The sequence below is a fragment of the Mesoplodon mirus genome (assembly GCF_964341445.2).
Source record: "Mesoplodon mirus genome assembly, chromosome: 3".
Lineage (NCBI taxonomy): Eukaryota > Metazoa > Chordata > Mammalia > Artiodactyla > Ziphiidae > Mesoplodon > Mesoplodon mirus.
Window position 1 is genome coordinate 143,041,207 of NC_138978.1, and position 15,303 is coordinate 143,056,509.

At 35.0% G+C, this 15,303-nt stretch overlaps 1 protein-coding gene and 1 pseudogene across 11 annotated transcripts in view; both read left to right on the forward strand.

Moving 5' to 3' along the window:
- Positions 1 to 15,303, forward strand: part of LOC309799286 (centrosomal protein of 78 kDa-like) — a 659,089-nt pseudogene that overhangs the window by 465,808 nt on the left and 177,978 nt on the right. The window lies entirely within an intron of this gene.
- Positions 1 to 15,303, forward strand: part of LOC309801411 (uncharacterized protein) — a 126,444-nt gene that overhangs the window by 51,568 nt on the left and 59,573 nt on the right. Inside the window, exon 4 of one of the 10 annotated variants that reach the window (XM_082616252.1) lies at positions 10,326 to 10,558. The exons of the other annotated variants lie outside the window; for them this stretch is intronic. Within the exon in view, the coding sequence (XP_082472378.1) occupies positions 10,326 to 10,390 (65 nt within the window). The 3' untranslated portion in view covers positions 10,391 to 10,558. Of the gene's footprint in view, positions 1 to 10,325; positions 10,559 to 15,303 lie in introns of those variants that run through there. 10 annotated transcript variants of the gene reach the window in all.

Sequence of the window (15,303 nt, forward strand, 5' to 3'; positions counted from 1 at the left end):
CATGTTGAAAACCATTAGATTGTAGAAAGAGCAGGCATTTTAATAATACATCTATTATATTGCCTGTCTCAAGTGAGGGTATTGTAAGACAAGGAAGTTACATTTGAAAATATTATCTAACACAGACAATTTATATCTATTTTAAGTAAATTAATTTAGATCAAAGGAATAAACTTTTTTTATAATAAATGAGGGGTAAGTTTGAATTACAAATCATACTTAAGGAATCAAAAAGTGTTGTGTTATTATAATTGTCATATATAGAATAAATTATTTGCCCTTTGAGCATTTGGAGATGACTTAAAACATTATTTGTTTCTGAACTAAACCTACAAGATGTAAAAAGCATTTTCTTAATGATAATATTGATATTAACAATACTTATCCTTTTACTTTCAACTCTGTAAGCTTAGTAAAACTTCAGTCTTTATTGATATCCCCATATCTAAAAGATATTTATCTCTACTGCTTAACTTGAAATTTTTGAGGAAAAAATTAATTGATGTTATTAAAAGAAAGGTGTCATCTAAAATTATACTGTCTTATTCTTAGAAAGAATTTCCTGTGTGATCCAATGAACATCTGACTAAGAGTCATGTACTCTTAAAGGGGTTGAGAACAGGTTCATGAGATATTTTAGTCCCTTCATTTTACAAATGAGAAAAATATGAGCCTGCTTAGCTAAGCAATTTACCAAAGATAAATGATTGCATATTAAATATTAAGAAGTATTAAAATCTCTGTTCTCAATCCAGTACTCTTTCCACCATTTGGAAAATTAATCATACAGTCTCAAACATCAAAATATTTTTTCCTGTATCCAAAAGAGAACAGAATGCAATGTTTTAGAATCCAGATGTCATATCAACTTAAAAAGCAACATAAAAAACAATTGTAAAGTAAAACTTTGGATTAAGCAGATGATGACTGCTTGATTGGTAGTGGCTTATACTGGAATATAAAGTAAATCAATAAGCAGAAATACTGCAGTCATCTGTTTTTCTGAATGTCAGTCAACAGAGCTGTTCTAAGAAGGATTGAGAAATAGCAAAAGGCTGGTCTTTCTCCAATCTGTGGTTGTCTTTATTGAACTCATTTTCTTTTTTCCTTGCTTGCCCTTTTAGGTGCCTCTTATCTCTGTTCTCTCCTTCTCCTACCAAACCTTCTTCTAGGAAACTTATATCAAACTTGTACTGAAATGTAAATGGCTTACAAGCCTTAAGGTGCTGCCTCTCCCAGGGAAGTGTGAGGAGTGAGATTTAAGAGGGGCAAAGAAAGGTAAAGTTATAGAATGTATATCTAAATATGAAATTTTAAGCATCAATGAGGAAGAGAGTAGCAGTATTAAATTGTAGGAGAACACACTTCCCAGTGATTTTAAAACCATTGTTAATCTCCCCAAAGAAAAACCAAACAAACAAACAAATATGCAACAAATATAACAGCCAAACGCAAAAATAAAAAACCCCAAATTAATGGGACTTGACTATGTTGAAACTGAGATTAATATGTGGAGTATTGATTTCTCTAATAAGTTGAGTCCCTCAGTCCATGAACATGGTATATCCCTTTATTTAGGTAGTCTTTAATTTTTCTCAGTATTGCTTCATAATTTTGCATATAGAAGTCTTCGTATCTCTCATTAGATTTATTTTTATGTGTTTCACTTTTTAGATATTACCATCAAGAGCATCGTTTTCTGAATATCCTATTTGCTGTTGGTCTGTACAAATACAATTGAGTTTTTAAAATACTGACCTTGGATTCAGCAACCTTGTTAAATTATCTTATTCAACTGGCTTACCTGTAGAATTTGTTTCAAATACCATAATGATTAAAAGATCAATTCTCTAAAACAATGTAATAAATCTAAGATTTCATACAAACAATAATGTTTTTAAAAATTCATACAGCAAAAATTGACAGGAAAAGAAGAATAAATATGTAAATCCACAATCATCGTGGGAGATTTTAACACAACTCTCTCAGTAGCAGGTAGAACAACCAGCCAAAAGTCCATGGAAGATTTTTAACACAGATATCAAACTTGATCAATTTGAAATATATAAAACGCTCTATGCAACAATGATGGAAATCACACTTTTAACAAGTATTTATAGACTATATTACAAAATTAATTATATGGTTGTACATAAAGCAAGTCTCAACATATTTCAAAGACTGAAATACAATAAAATATGCTTTCTGACCATTGAGATGTTGAGTTAGAACTCAGTAACAAAAATTATTTTAAAATAGATCCAAATGTTCAGGAATTAAGCATTTTACTTTAATAATCCACAAAGAAGAAATCACAATTAGCATAAGAAAAGCAAAATTTTAGCTATACTCCCACGGTTTATTACATATGTGTGTACTCTAACACCATCACAGTTTCCCCCACAAGCATATGCACTAACAGAGTTTGTATCCCATTTATCTAGTTTCCTTTAGGGTCTGATAAGGCCAGTTGAAGATGCTTACTAAATGCTAATTGGGTGTATCGGCAGAACTCTTGGTTTTAAGCAACATGATATGACTTAGGTAACTTTAAGAAAATGAATTTATTACAATGATATAGAGTAGCTCACAGAATGGTTTGGAGAGTCAGAGAACCGTGGGTCTAAACTATCAGCCAGGAGAAATGTCTAAACTTATTTCATGGTCTGATGTGGTGAAGATGAGATTGCCACTACTGCTGGATTACTTGATTACTCTGCAGATTGTAATGCTGAGCTCACAAACACGGAACTTAGATGCTGCTGGAAAGAGGATATTGCTTCCACTAGGGTTCTTTTGTGTGACCAGTAGAGGTTCTACAATTGCTGTTTTCCACTCACTCACTGGCAGCTTTTAATTGCAAATCTGGGGCATATGCATCCAACTGATAGAATTCCGTTTTTGTGCTAATGCCCTAGTTTCAAAGGAGGCTGAGAAAACAAGTACTTGAGATGTTTAGCTTCTATGGTGAAAGGTGGATTTGCCTCATAAAGTGGGAGATTCCTAAAACATAGGGAATGGACAAAGTTCATGCAATTTATCTATGACTTTCAGGCAGACATGGGTCTTGCCAAGACACTTTGGATAGTCTATTTACTGATCTGTAGGTTCTCTGAGCATGATGTCATTAAAATAGAAAATAAGTGTGACGTCAGAAGGTCAAGGTCCCTATGAGCTAAGCTGTGATATAGAATGAAAAAGTTGAGACAATACAGTGAAATTAATACTGCTGCCTTGTGATTTGCAAGCAAATTGTTCTGATGTTCTCAGCTTTTTAGAGTAAAGGAATAAAAGCATGTGCCTAATCAATAGCTATCGATTACTTAGAAAGCAAAGCAGGTTCCTTAGAACCTTATTGATTTGTTCTAGTGAAGAGACCACATATAGAACAACGGTCTCAATTTGCTGTCTCTAGCTGATCAAATTTTTAACAATCTTCTGTTTTACTCCTGAATACTCTGACTTCTACACTAGACAAATTGAAATTTTAAAAGGGAATATGATAGAAATCACCAACCCTGAATTTGTAAAATCTTCAGTAGTGAAACTAATCACTGTGATTCTCTTAGGGATTTAATCATGCTTTTGACATATTATTATAATAAATAGAGGAAGCTCTTGGGGCTCTTAGTGGGCTCTTCCTAATAAAAATATTATTCCCTGAGACATGCAGCCAAGATGGTGATTCTGCTTGTGGCTGAGTGTACTACTTTAATGATATACTAAGAAACTAATGAAATATTTATGGAATTTTGGGGCATCCTACGAGTCCTACTGGGAGGCAGACTTAAGTAAAACTGCCATTTATCATTTCATCTTCATGTCTCCACCCTGACTAGTGGAGAATAGTGGTATTGAAGGTGCCAAGAATCAACACAGGGAAGGCTAAAGAGGTTGGGATGGGAAAAATTGACTTCCATTTTCTAGGTAACTCTTCTTGGCTAAGTCATTACATGTCTCCAATCATGGCGAAAAAAATGTTAATATATATTGTAAAATTGACTTCTCCTTAGAAAGATGGCAAGTGAGGGTTGGAGAGTCCTTTCTTTATTGGAATCTACCATTATATCCTCATCCCACTACAAAGAAGTCCAGTTCTTTTCCAGTCAATGCCCCATTCCAAGATGCCAATTAAACTCTCATAATAAAGCAGTCATCAGAATTAAATGTTTAGTGTTACTCTATCTCAACCTGTGGATGCAAGAAGTAAGACTTTTATCACATTCACAGAAAGTTAATGATATTTTGGCATTATCTTGAGCTGGGAATTTACGACTGGAATATTACATTCTTATTACTTTGGTTTATCCTGTTGTCTTTATTTTTAATTTATTAATTTATGAAAATAAATTTTATTGTGGTAAGAAAACAATATGCGATCTACTCTCACATTTTTAAGTGTATAATACAGCCCCTGGCAACTATCATTCTATTCTTTGTTTCTATGAGTTTGACTATTTTAGATATCTCATATAAGTGGAATCATGCAGCATTTGTTCTTCTGTGACTGGCATATTTCACTTAGCATAACGTCTTCAGTTATATCTATGTTACTGCACATGGCAGATTTTCCTTCTTTTTTAAGGCTGGACAATATTCTATTGTATGTATATATCACATTTTAAAAATGTATTCATCCATCAATGGATATTTACGTTTTGTCCATATCTTGGCTATCATGAATAATGCTGCAGTGAGCATGGTAGTGCAGAAATATATTTTAGGTCTTTATTTCAAATCTTTAGACTATATACACAGAAGTGGCATTGCTGGGTCACGTGATAATTCTATTTTTAAGGTTTTCAAGACCCTCCATACTTTTTTTTTTTTTTTTTTTGCGCTACGTGGGCCTCTCACTGTTGTGGCCTCTCCTGTTGCGGAGCACAGGCTCCGGACGCGCAGGCTCAGCGGCCATGGCTCACGGGCCCAGCCGCTCCGCGGCATGTGGGATCTTCCCGGACCGGGGCACGAACCCGCATCCCCTGCCGGCAGGCAGACTCTCAACCACTGCGCCACCAGGGAAGCCCCCCTCCATACTATTTTTCATAGCAACTGTACCATTTTACATTCTTACCAACAGTACCCACTAGTTCCAATTTCTCCACATCCTTACCAATACTTTATTTTATTTATTTTTATAATAGCCATCCTAACAGGTTCAGGATGATATCTCATTGTGTGTTTTCTTTTGTTGTTTTTGGGGGGGGTTTTTGGTCTGTGCTGTGCGGCATGTGGGATCTTAGTTCCCTGACCAGGGATTGAACCTGCACCCTCAGCAGTGAAAGCACAGAGTCTTAACCACTGGACCACCAGGGAATTCCCTCATTGTGGTTTTGATTTACATTTTCCTGATGATTAGTGATGTCAAGCACCTTTTCATATATCTGTTGACCATTTATATATCTTCTTTGGGAAAACGTCTGTTCAAGCCCATTGCCCATTTTTAAATTGGGTTATTTGGGTTTTTTTTTTTTTTGCTATTAAGTCATAGGAGTTTCTTATAAATTTTGAATATTAACCCCTTATCTGATACAGGGTTTGCAAATATTTTCTTCTATTGCATAGGCTGCCTTTTCATTTTGTTGATTGTTTCCTTTGCTGTTCAGAGGGTTTTTAGTTTGATGTAGTCCTACTTGCCCATTTTTGCTTTGTTGCCTGTGCTTTTGGTGTCATATAGATAGGACATCATTGCCAAAATTAGTGTCAAGGATCTTTTCCCCTATGTTTTCTTCTAGGAGTTTTACAGTTTCAGGTCTTATCTTTAAGTCTTTAATCCATTTAGAGTTGATTTTTGTGTATGATACAAGAGTCCAGTTTCATTCTTTTGCATGTGGATATCCAATTTCACCAACACCATTTGTCAGTTCTGAGAAAGAACAAAGTTGGAGGCATAAGAGTTTCTGATTTCAAAAAATATATTACAAACCTACAGTACTCAAAACAGCATGGTACTGGCAAAAAGACAGACGAATGGAACAGAATAGAGAGACTAGAAATAAACATATGCATATACAGCCAACTGATCTTTGACGAGGGAGCTAAGAATACACAATTGGGAAAGAATGCTCTCCCAGTGCCCTTAGAAGTAACCATGACACCCTACAGATTTGGAATATTCAGGGCCTTCATACTTTTTTAAAGATAAATTTATTTATTTATTTTTGGCTCCATTGGGTCTTCGTTGCTGTGCACGGGCTTTCTCTAGTTGTGGCGAGTGAGGGCTACTCTTCATTGCAGTGTGCGGGCTTCTCATTGCGGTGGCTTCTCTTGTTGCAGAGCACAGGCTCTAGGCTCATAGGCTTCAGTAGTTGTGGCATGCGGGCTCAGTAGTTGTGGCTCGTGGGCTTAGTTGCTTCCCGGACCAGGACTCGAACCCATGTCCCTTGCACTGTCAGGTGGATTCCTAACCACTGCACCACCAGGGAAGTCCCAGGACCTTCATACTTTTACATGTAAGTTACTACTTGATTTTCCCTAGTCAGGTCACTAGTAGGCTTTAAGTTCCAGGAGACTCTTAAGGATAATTTTTTCTCAATTTGTTTCTTATTGCCAACTAGGGATTTACTGTCTTCAGTGTCAACCAGGCTAGATAAGTGATGGCAATTTCCCCTATATCCTCAATGATCTGTTGTCTCTGATCTCTCCTGGTATCAATTTTTATGTTAGAGCAATCGATGACTTACTCTGGGTTAATTAAGTAGAAAATAAACTATTAAAAAGATATTGGACAGTTTATGGAATCTCTAAATAAAAGATTCAAGAACCAGGATTGGTGTTTGGAAGTTTAAACTTATGCCTAGGAATCATGCTGTAGAATTGGTCCAGGGAACAACCTAGTGCAAGAGTCACTGGGCAGAGACACTTCAACTAGAACTACAAATATCAATGATAGGGGATGCTAAATACAGTAATATGAATCACTGATACATTTGTTCTGGATACTGAAAACAGTTTGTGCTTTCCACTTCCAGAATATATTCTAAGCAGTCTTTTCTTCTAGTCAGTAGCTTCTAGTCCAGTCTCCAGAATGGATGTAACTGATTGTCAGAGCTAAGGTCATATGCTAGCCTATGGCTTTAAAGGATACTCAGAGATTAAGTAGCTGGCATTTTCAATCTCTATCGAGAGACAGATTCTTCCTCATAAGATGGGGATTTCCATAACTTATATATGGGTTCATACACTGGACAAAAACGAGGAGTAGAACTCTCCATTAGAGTTTATTCATGAATAAATACCACATAAGTCATAATTTTCTTTACAATAATATTTTGGAAACAAGAATAAGTAAGTTATATACACACACACACACACACACACACATACATATATGTATATATGGGTGTGTGTGTTTATAAATTCTGACTTTATATAAAGTAGGCCTTTGTTTTTTACTGTTACTGTTCTGAATGCAGAATGGGGATTCTTTTTGTTACAAAGGGGAAAATGAAAACTTTTTTCTGAACTAAACTACATGAAATGTGAACATGGAGATTAACATCATCTCTGAGGCAGGAACCTCAAAATTATACTCCTTCTTAATCAATGTTATTGTCAGTTCTTAGTTTAATTAATTATTAAAGGAAAATATATCTCTAAGACATTACTGCAAATAAATATTTTAGAATATGTCTGGCTTTTCCTGTACAGTGAAAACATTTTTATAATATGAAATGTAAGAACAGATATTTTTCCAACGTAAGTTCTCGTTGCATATTCTCACATATTATAACCATATATAATTACTGTTAAGTGAAAAGCCTGAATTAGATGAGTAAATTGTTAGAGCCAGTGGTAAGAAAACTATTATATATATTTTTTAGCACAGTATTTAAATTTTATATTTAAGAAACTTTTGAGGGACTTTTCATCTAGCTAATAAGTGAGTTAATTAAAAACAGGGGAACGTTGTGAAGCGTGACACCATGGTGTTTTTAGAATCAGAGGGGTATGAATTCAAATTATTCAATGATAATTTTTGAGATCCTACCACAGCCAGGTACATGGCTTTTACATTTTCTCTAGGAATTTCATTTTCATCATCTAAACAATAGATATAAAACATTTAACTAATGAAGTTTTTGAGAGCAGAACAAATCTTAAAGGCAAGACACAAAAAGGTGAAAACCTTTCCAAGTAACTTGACTATGTTCCAGAGCAAAACTCAATAATATTTATAGAAATACAAAAATATTCATCACTACTACAAGGCAAAATTAATAAGTTATGGCATCCAACTAAAGATTACCAGGCATACAAAGGGACAGGGAAAGATGAACTATAATAAGAATAATCACTTGAAAGTGACCCAAAACTGGCACAGATGTTAGAATGAGAAGATAAGGAAGTCAAAATAGCTTTTATAATTGTACCGCACATGTTAAAAAAAGTTATGTAGAAATACAGAAGATATATAAAAGAACCAAATTTAACTTCTAGAGATGAAAACTACAGTTATTGAGATCAAAACAAAGCAACAAACAAATCATTTGATAGGTTTTGTGTGTTTGAAACTTTGTTGTTTGAAAATTTGTTTCATTTGTTCTACCAGTTAGACCTGGTAGAAGAAACAGTGTTTCTGGGTAAGAGATGATAAAAATACCAGTCCTCCAGTTAGTTCACTGTCACTCTCAGAGAGCTTAAAAGAGAACTCATTGTGGTCAAACAGTAGCCCAGAGAATAAGTTGGAGGGGGTTATTGCTGGAAGTGACAGAAGTAAGACATGGTTTCCACTTTGGGGGGTTCTTCTGTTGTAAAAGAGGCAAGAATGAGGATGAACCATAAACTCTTCTCATGCTGAAGCCACAGAGTGAACCCATCCCATGTTATTAGAGGCCACTGATATCAGAGGCAGAAGACCAGGATCATAACTGCTAATGGGCAGCTAATTGTGCTTGTAGTCAGAGGAGGGTCTCCTTTTCCCCTTTTTCTTTTAAATTCTAAACTCAGGGTTATAATTAAACAAAACAGGAATTTAGAGAAGAGCATGTGGGAAGCTTTTTGGCTATTTGGAGTTGTTGCTTTGAACAAATATCCCCCCAATAAAAATAATAACATAATAATAGTAGTACATGAAATGTCCATATATTTACTTAAATGAATTCTTTAAAATTAGATGTAGTTTTTGGTCTAGACTGCAAAAGCATTAAATTTCCCTTGTAGCAGTTACTGAAAAAAAAATTAAACATTTAAATTTTTTTACTTCATCAAGATTGAACTTCTCAATCAAACCACAGGAAAACCTGGTTTTCCAATGTATCTTTTATAACAGACACATAATGTGATAATAAACATGGCATTGCTTTCTAAATTATTTTTAATGACATACATGATAGAACATGAGAGGATCTTGGCCCATTTAGCAACCCCCATACTTTTATTTTAATGGAACATATAGTTTAGGTAGGAAATATAGCCTAGTGGATTTAAAAAAATTTATCTTTGGAAATGAAAAATAATGGAACTGAAAGATTATGTATAAATTAGGGACTATAAGGATTTGATTTATTTGAAGTACAGAGTCCTTAAATTGTGCTTCTGGTTAATAAACTGGCTTTAGACATTGGAGAAAGGTCTGTAATTTCTTCTACTACAGTCTGGTATTTCAAGAGCTACCAAGAAAACACTGCTGAATGGCTTTAGGTCTCAGAAGTTAAGACACAAGAGAAGTCAGATATCACCACTATGGTGGTAAATTCCCTCTATGCAAAACAATTTAAAAAAATTCCACTTCTCTCATTAGAATACCACAGTGCAGAACTTCCCTGGTGGCGCAGTGGTTAAGAATCCGCCTGCCAAGGCAGGGGACATGGGTTCGAGCCCTGGTCCAGGAAGATCCCACATGCCCAGAGCAACTAAGCCCGTGTGCCATAACTACTGAGCCTGCATGGCACAACTACTGAAGCCCACGTGTCTAGAGCCCGTGCTCCGCAACAAGCGAAGACACCGCAATGAGAAACCCACACACCGCAATGAAGAGTAACCCCCACTCGCCACAACTAGAGAAAGCCCACGCGCAGCAATGAAGACCCAACGCAGCCAAAAATAAATAAAAATTAATTAATTAAAGAAGAAAAAAAGAATACCACCGTGCAATGTCATCATCTCCTCAAGAAAAAGTGCCATATAATTCTGTTCTCTGTCTTCAGTGTTATGCAGTAAGACAAGATGTGTTTTCTCCAAGTCCCCCCTCCTAGAAGAGAGCCTTAGCTTAGATGAGAAAATAAAGTGTTTATTATCATAACACCAAATAAAGGCTATCAACATTTGCAAGAGAAATTTTGATTGTAGATGTTTAACTGAAAGATTAAAACATATTTCCGTAGGACCTTCAAGGTACGTGACCTCTCCCACAGCCTATCTTGCTGAGAAGATGAAAGGAGCCTATTGACTGCTAATCAAGCCTTGCAGAGTAAGAAGAAAGCTAAAAAATACCAAGGTCATGGTGAAGAGGAGAAAAGTTAGGGAGAACCTACAGAGATGCAGCTTTAAGCTGAAACCTGTATAGACTTGAAATGGAAAAGAGGAAAACACTATCCACGCTATCCACTGTTCTCTATGTGTTTTGTATTGTAAAGTAGGCTCTTCTTCTAGTAACAGACCCACTTTCATGCTCTTCCAGATATTCAAGTCTACATAAATAAGGATTTATATACTTGTGGGCTTGTCTGAGATTACTGTACTGTGACATAACATATGGCTGTGCCTCCATGTAAGACTACCATAGAAATTAGCCAAGAAATACTCCACCGTTTATCTAAATTAACAGATTGTTGCTGAGGAAGGGGAGTGCTCACAGCTTTTGTAAATTGATGTAATGAATACTCTTTCAGCAGGGGAGTAACTTGAGAAAAGTAGTAATCTTGGCCTGGAAGCACTGGCCGAGTGTCAAGTTTGAGAATGCATGGTTTAACATGAATGCCTAGGTTAATGCTTTCTTGTGAGTTTATTAGTTTCCCATAGGAAAATTTTACAAGCTGTTATCAGGCTATGAAGAGAGGGAAGAAGTCTGGGGAAGGTCATTTGTGTACCTGCATCATCCAAAATGGATGATAGAAGGGAAATTAGATTGTTTATGAAGACGGAGGAAAAGTCCCTGAATGATATGGCAATATTAATGGGGGCAATGCAGTTGATACAGTATTGGCTCCAGCTACATTTGAAACAGGGCTTGAAACTAGTGAAAAGACAGCCAGTAGGTACGTGAGAAGAAGAATACATTATTTAGGAATTCATGATTCTCTGCCATTCTCAAATAATTCATTGAATAATTAATTGAGAGGATGGGTAAGGGAAATTGATTAAATAAGCTTTAGAGAAACTGATATAAATTATTTAGTAGACAGTGTATATTATGATTGATTAAGAGATTTTCAAGGGTAATTTTGACTTTACTCCCTTAAACAATATTTTCCACTGATTTTAGCACCTAATCAAATACCAGAGTAATATTTGACTCCAATTTATGGACAGATTTGAATATACAAAATCTTAAGTAACCTAAGAATGGAAGGCAAGTTTAAAGAGAAGTTATAAGGTATGAATACAAATTTTTCCTCTCAATAAGCAGTGCAAAAGGAGAACTACAGCTGTAGAACCCTAGAGTTTGTAGAGCTTTTCAGTGTGATTGAGCCATCAGAGATCAATGTTTTATGGTACCATAGTAGGAAATCCTATATTATGATATCTTAGTATCGAAGTTAGTAATCTTGTTCAATTGTGATGGTATTTTAAAAGATTAAAAATATTAGGATGTGTGTGTGTTTGTACTAAAGTACGTTGAAGAAGAAACTATTAATCATTAATTTACTATATCCCAAATTCAGAATTCAGAAGTCGGCACGGTATAGGCTCAGGAATTTTTTTGTCTGTGTTAGGTTTAAGGGAGGAGTGAATATTATTTGATACCCATAGGAAGACTAAACCTAAAGAGAATATAAATACTTTTTTCTAGTGAGATTTTTTTTTCCTTTGAAAAAAATGCTTCAGGGCAACACTGGAGTCTAAACTCTTTGGGGACAGTGGCTATTGGTGAGAGTATTTGGAAGTGTAGGTATAGTTAAATAATAAACTTGATTCTTGGAGTTAAGGACTCTGAAAAAGCAAGAAAAGTTACTTCTCTAAGGGCAAGATCACCTTAAGGAAGTTAATTTGAAAATGTCATTTAACAGGTGTGAGTTTTGATACACTTCAGTGAATATGTGCACCATGTTGTTTATTGACAAGGGGAAAAAGAATTACTTATCTCATTAACAAGACCACTTCTTACCAATTCTAAAGAACTAAAGATATTTGGAGAGTTCAGATGGTATTATAATTGATTCATTCAAGATTACTCCTAGAGTGAAATAAGTGGATTGGCATTCAGCATCTATTTGATCTATAGTCATTTCCCTTTATTGGAGATTTCATTTTCTGCTGTTTGTTACCCACGGTCAACCGAAGTCCAAAAATATTCAATAGAAACTTCCAGAAATAAACAATTCATAAATTTCTGAGTAGTGTGATGAAATCTTGTATCATCCATCCACCCACCGGGGTATGGACCATCCCTTTGTCTGGCATATCTCACCCCTTAGTCACTTAGTAGTCATCTTGGTTATAGAACTGACTGTCTCAGTATCACAGTGCTTGTGTCCAAGTCATCCTTATTTTACTTAATAATGGTCCCAAAGGAAAAGAGGAGTGATGCTGGCAATTTGGATATGCCAAAGAGAAGCTGTAAAGTACTTTCTTTGGGTGAAAAGGTGAAAGTTCTTGGTTTGATAGGAAAGAAAAAATCATATGCTGGGTTGCTAAGATCTATGGTAAGAATGAATCTTCTGTATGTGAAATTGTGAAGAAGGAAAAGTAAATTCATGCTAGTTTTGCGGTCACACCTCAAATTGCAAAAGTTATGGCCACAGTGCATGATAAGTGCTTAGTTAAGATGGAAAAGGCATTAAATTTGTACAATAAGATATTTTGAGAGAGGAAGGGACCACATTCACATAACTTTTATTATAGTATATTACTATAATTTTTACATTTTATTATTAGTTGTTGTTACCCTCTTACTGTGCCTATCTTATAAATTTTATCATAGGTATGTAAGTATAGGAAAAAAACACAGTATATATAGGATTCGATGCTATCTGCTGTTTCATGCAACCACTGGGGTCTTGGAACTTATACCCTGAGGATAAGGGGGCTACTACATTTTCTGGTATACCTTCCTAAGGCAGAGGTTAGAAGTTAAGAAAAAAAAATCCCAGACCCTCTTTCAGGTTGGGATCTTTATGTAAAAGAAATTCCACAAACTCAGTGCATTTATGTGAGACTTGGAATTTGAAAATAAGGAAAGGCAGTTATCCTGGTGCTTTAGCTTTTGTGGCCAGCAAGCATCGCTGTGGAGACATAAGTATTCATCTGTAGCATCATTCCTGTGTACTTAACTCCCTAGGTAGTAAGCACAATAGCTGTTTTTCGTTGTGAGTTTAGATGGAAAATCTATAGACTCTATGTACATTTAATAAAAATTATGAAGCAATAACAATTGTTACAATCACACGGGTCAAGAAATGGAACATTGGCAACAACCAAGAATCCCCTCCATGCCTTGCATCATCACAAAACCCTCCCATAGCACAAACAATAACCACTTCCCTAACTTTTATGTTAATTCATTCATTGTTTTTCTTTGTAGATTTATTACTTATGTGCACATTCCTATAATACTGTTGATAGATATTTGTGTTGTTTTCTATTTATGGCTGTCATGAACAATGCTGAACAACATACATGTTTATATGTGTATCCTAGTACACAGGAGAACACATTTCTCTAGGGAGTGAACTACTGGGTTACAGGGAAGTTTCAGGAATGAGATGCTGAGTCACAGAGAAAATATGTCCTTAAACCACAAGATAATGACAAGTGGTCAAATCAACTTACACTTCCAACAGTGGTGGTGATTCATATTTAAATTCCTTGACATTAGTTGTTATCATTTATTTTAATATTTCCTATCTAATCTGTGTGGTGTGAATTTTAGTTTTCATGATTACTAGTGAAAATACAAATATTTTACAATTTTAAATATAGTTATTGGCTTTTGGGATTTGCTGTTTTTTTGAAGGGTCTATTGAATTTTTGGCCTATTTTTCTATTGGGTTATTTGCCTTTTTATTCTTGCTTTTAAGAGTTTATTTCATTTTTGTAATTGAAGTATAGTTGATTTACAATATTATATTACTTTCAGGTGTAGAACATAGTGATTCAATATTTTTATAGATTATACTCAATTTAAAGTTATTATAAAATATTGACCATATTTCCTGAACTGTAAATATATCTTTGTAGCTAATTTATTTTACACATTTTATACCTCTTTATCTCCTACCCCTATCTTGCCCCTTCCTCCTTCTCTTTCCCCTCTGGTAACCACTAGTCTGTTCTCTATAACTGTGAGTCTATTTCAGTTTTGTTATATTCATTCATTTTATTTTTTAGATTCCACATATAAATGATAACATACAGTATTTGTCTTTCTCTGTCTGACTTATTTCACTAAGCATAATACCCTCCATGTCCATCCATGTTGTTGCAAATGGCAGGATTTCTTTCTTTTTCATGGCTGAGTAATATTTCTCTCTGTCTGTGTGTGCGTGTGTGTATGTATCATACCACATGTTATTTATTCATTTGGCTGTTAGCAGGCACTTAGGTTTCTTCCATATGTTGGCTATTGTAAATAGTGTACATAATGCTGCTGTGAACATTGGGTGCATTCATCTTTTTGGATTAGTATTTTCGTTTTCTTTGGATATATACCCAGGAGTGGAATTGCTGGATCTTATGGTAGTTCTAAGTTTAGTTTTTGAGAAACCTTCATACTGTTTTCCATAGTGGCTGCACCAATTCATATTCCTACCAACAGTGTACTAGGGTTTCCTTTTCTCCACATCCTTGCCAACATTTGTTATTTGTAGTCTTTTTGATGATAGCCATTCTGACAGGTATGAAGTGATATCTCATTGTGGTTTTGATTTGCATTTCTTTGTTGATTAGTGATGTGCATCTTTTCATGTGCCTATTGGCCACCTGTATGTATTCTTTGGAAACATGTCTATCCAGGTCTTCTGCCCATTTTTAATTGTTTTTTTAATATTGAGTTTAATGAGCTTTTTTATATTTTAGATATTAACCCCTTATAGGTCATATCATTTGCAAATATTTTCTGCCATTTAGTAGGTTGTCTTCTCATTTTGTCAGTGGTTTCCTTTTCAGTGCAAAAGCTTTTAAGTTTATTTAGGTCCCATTTGT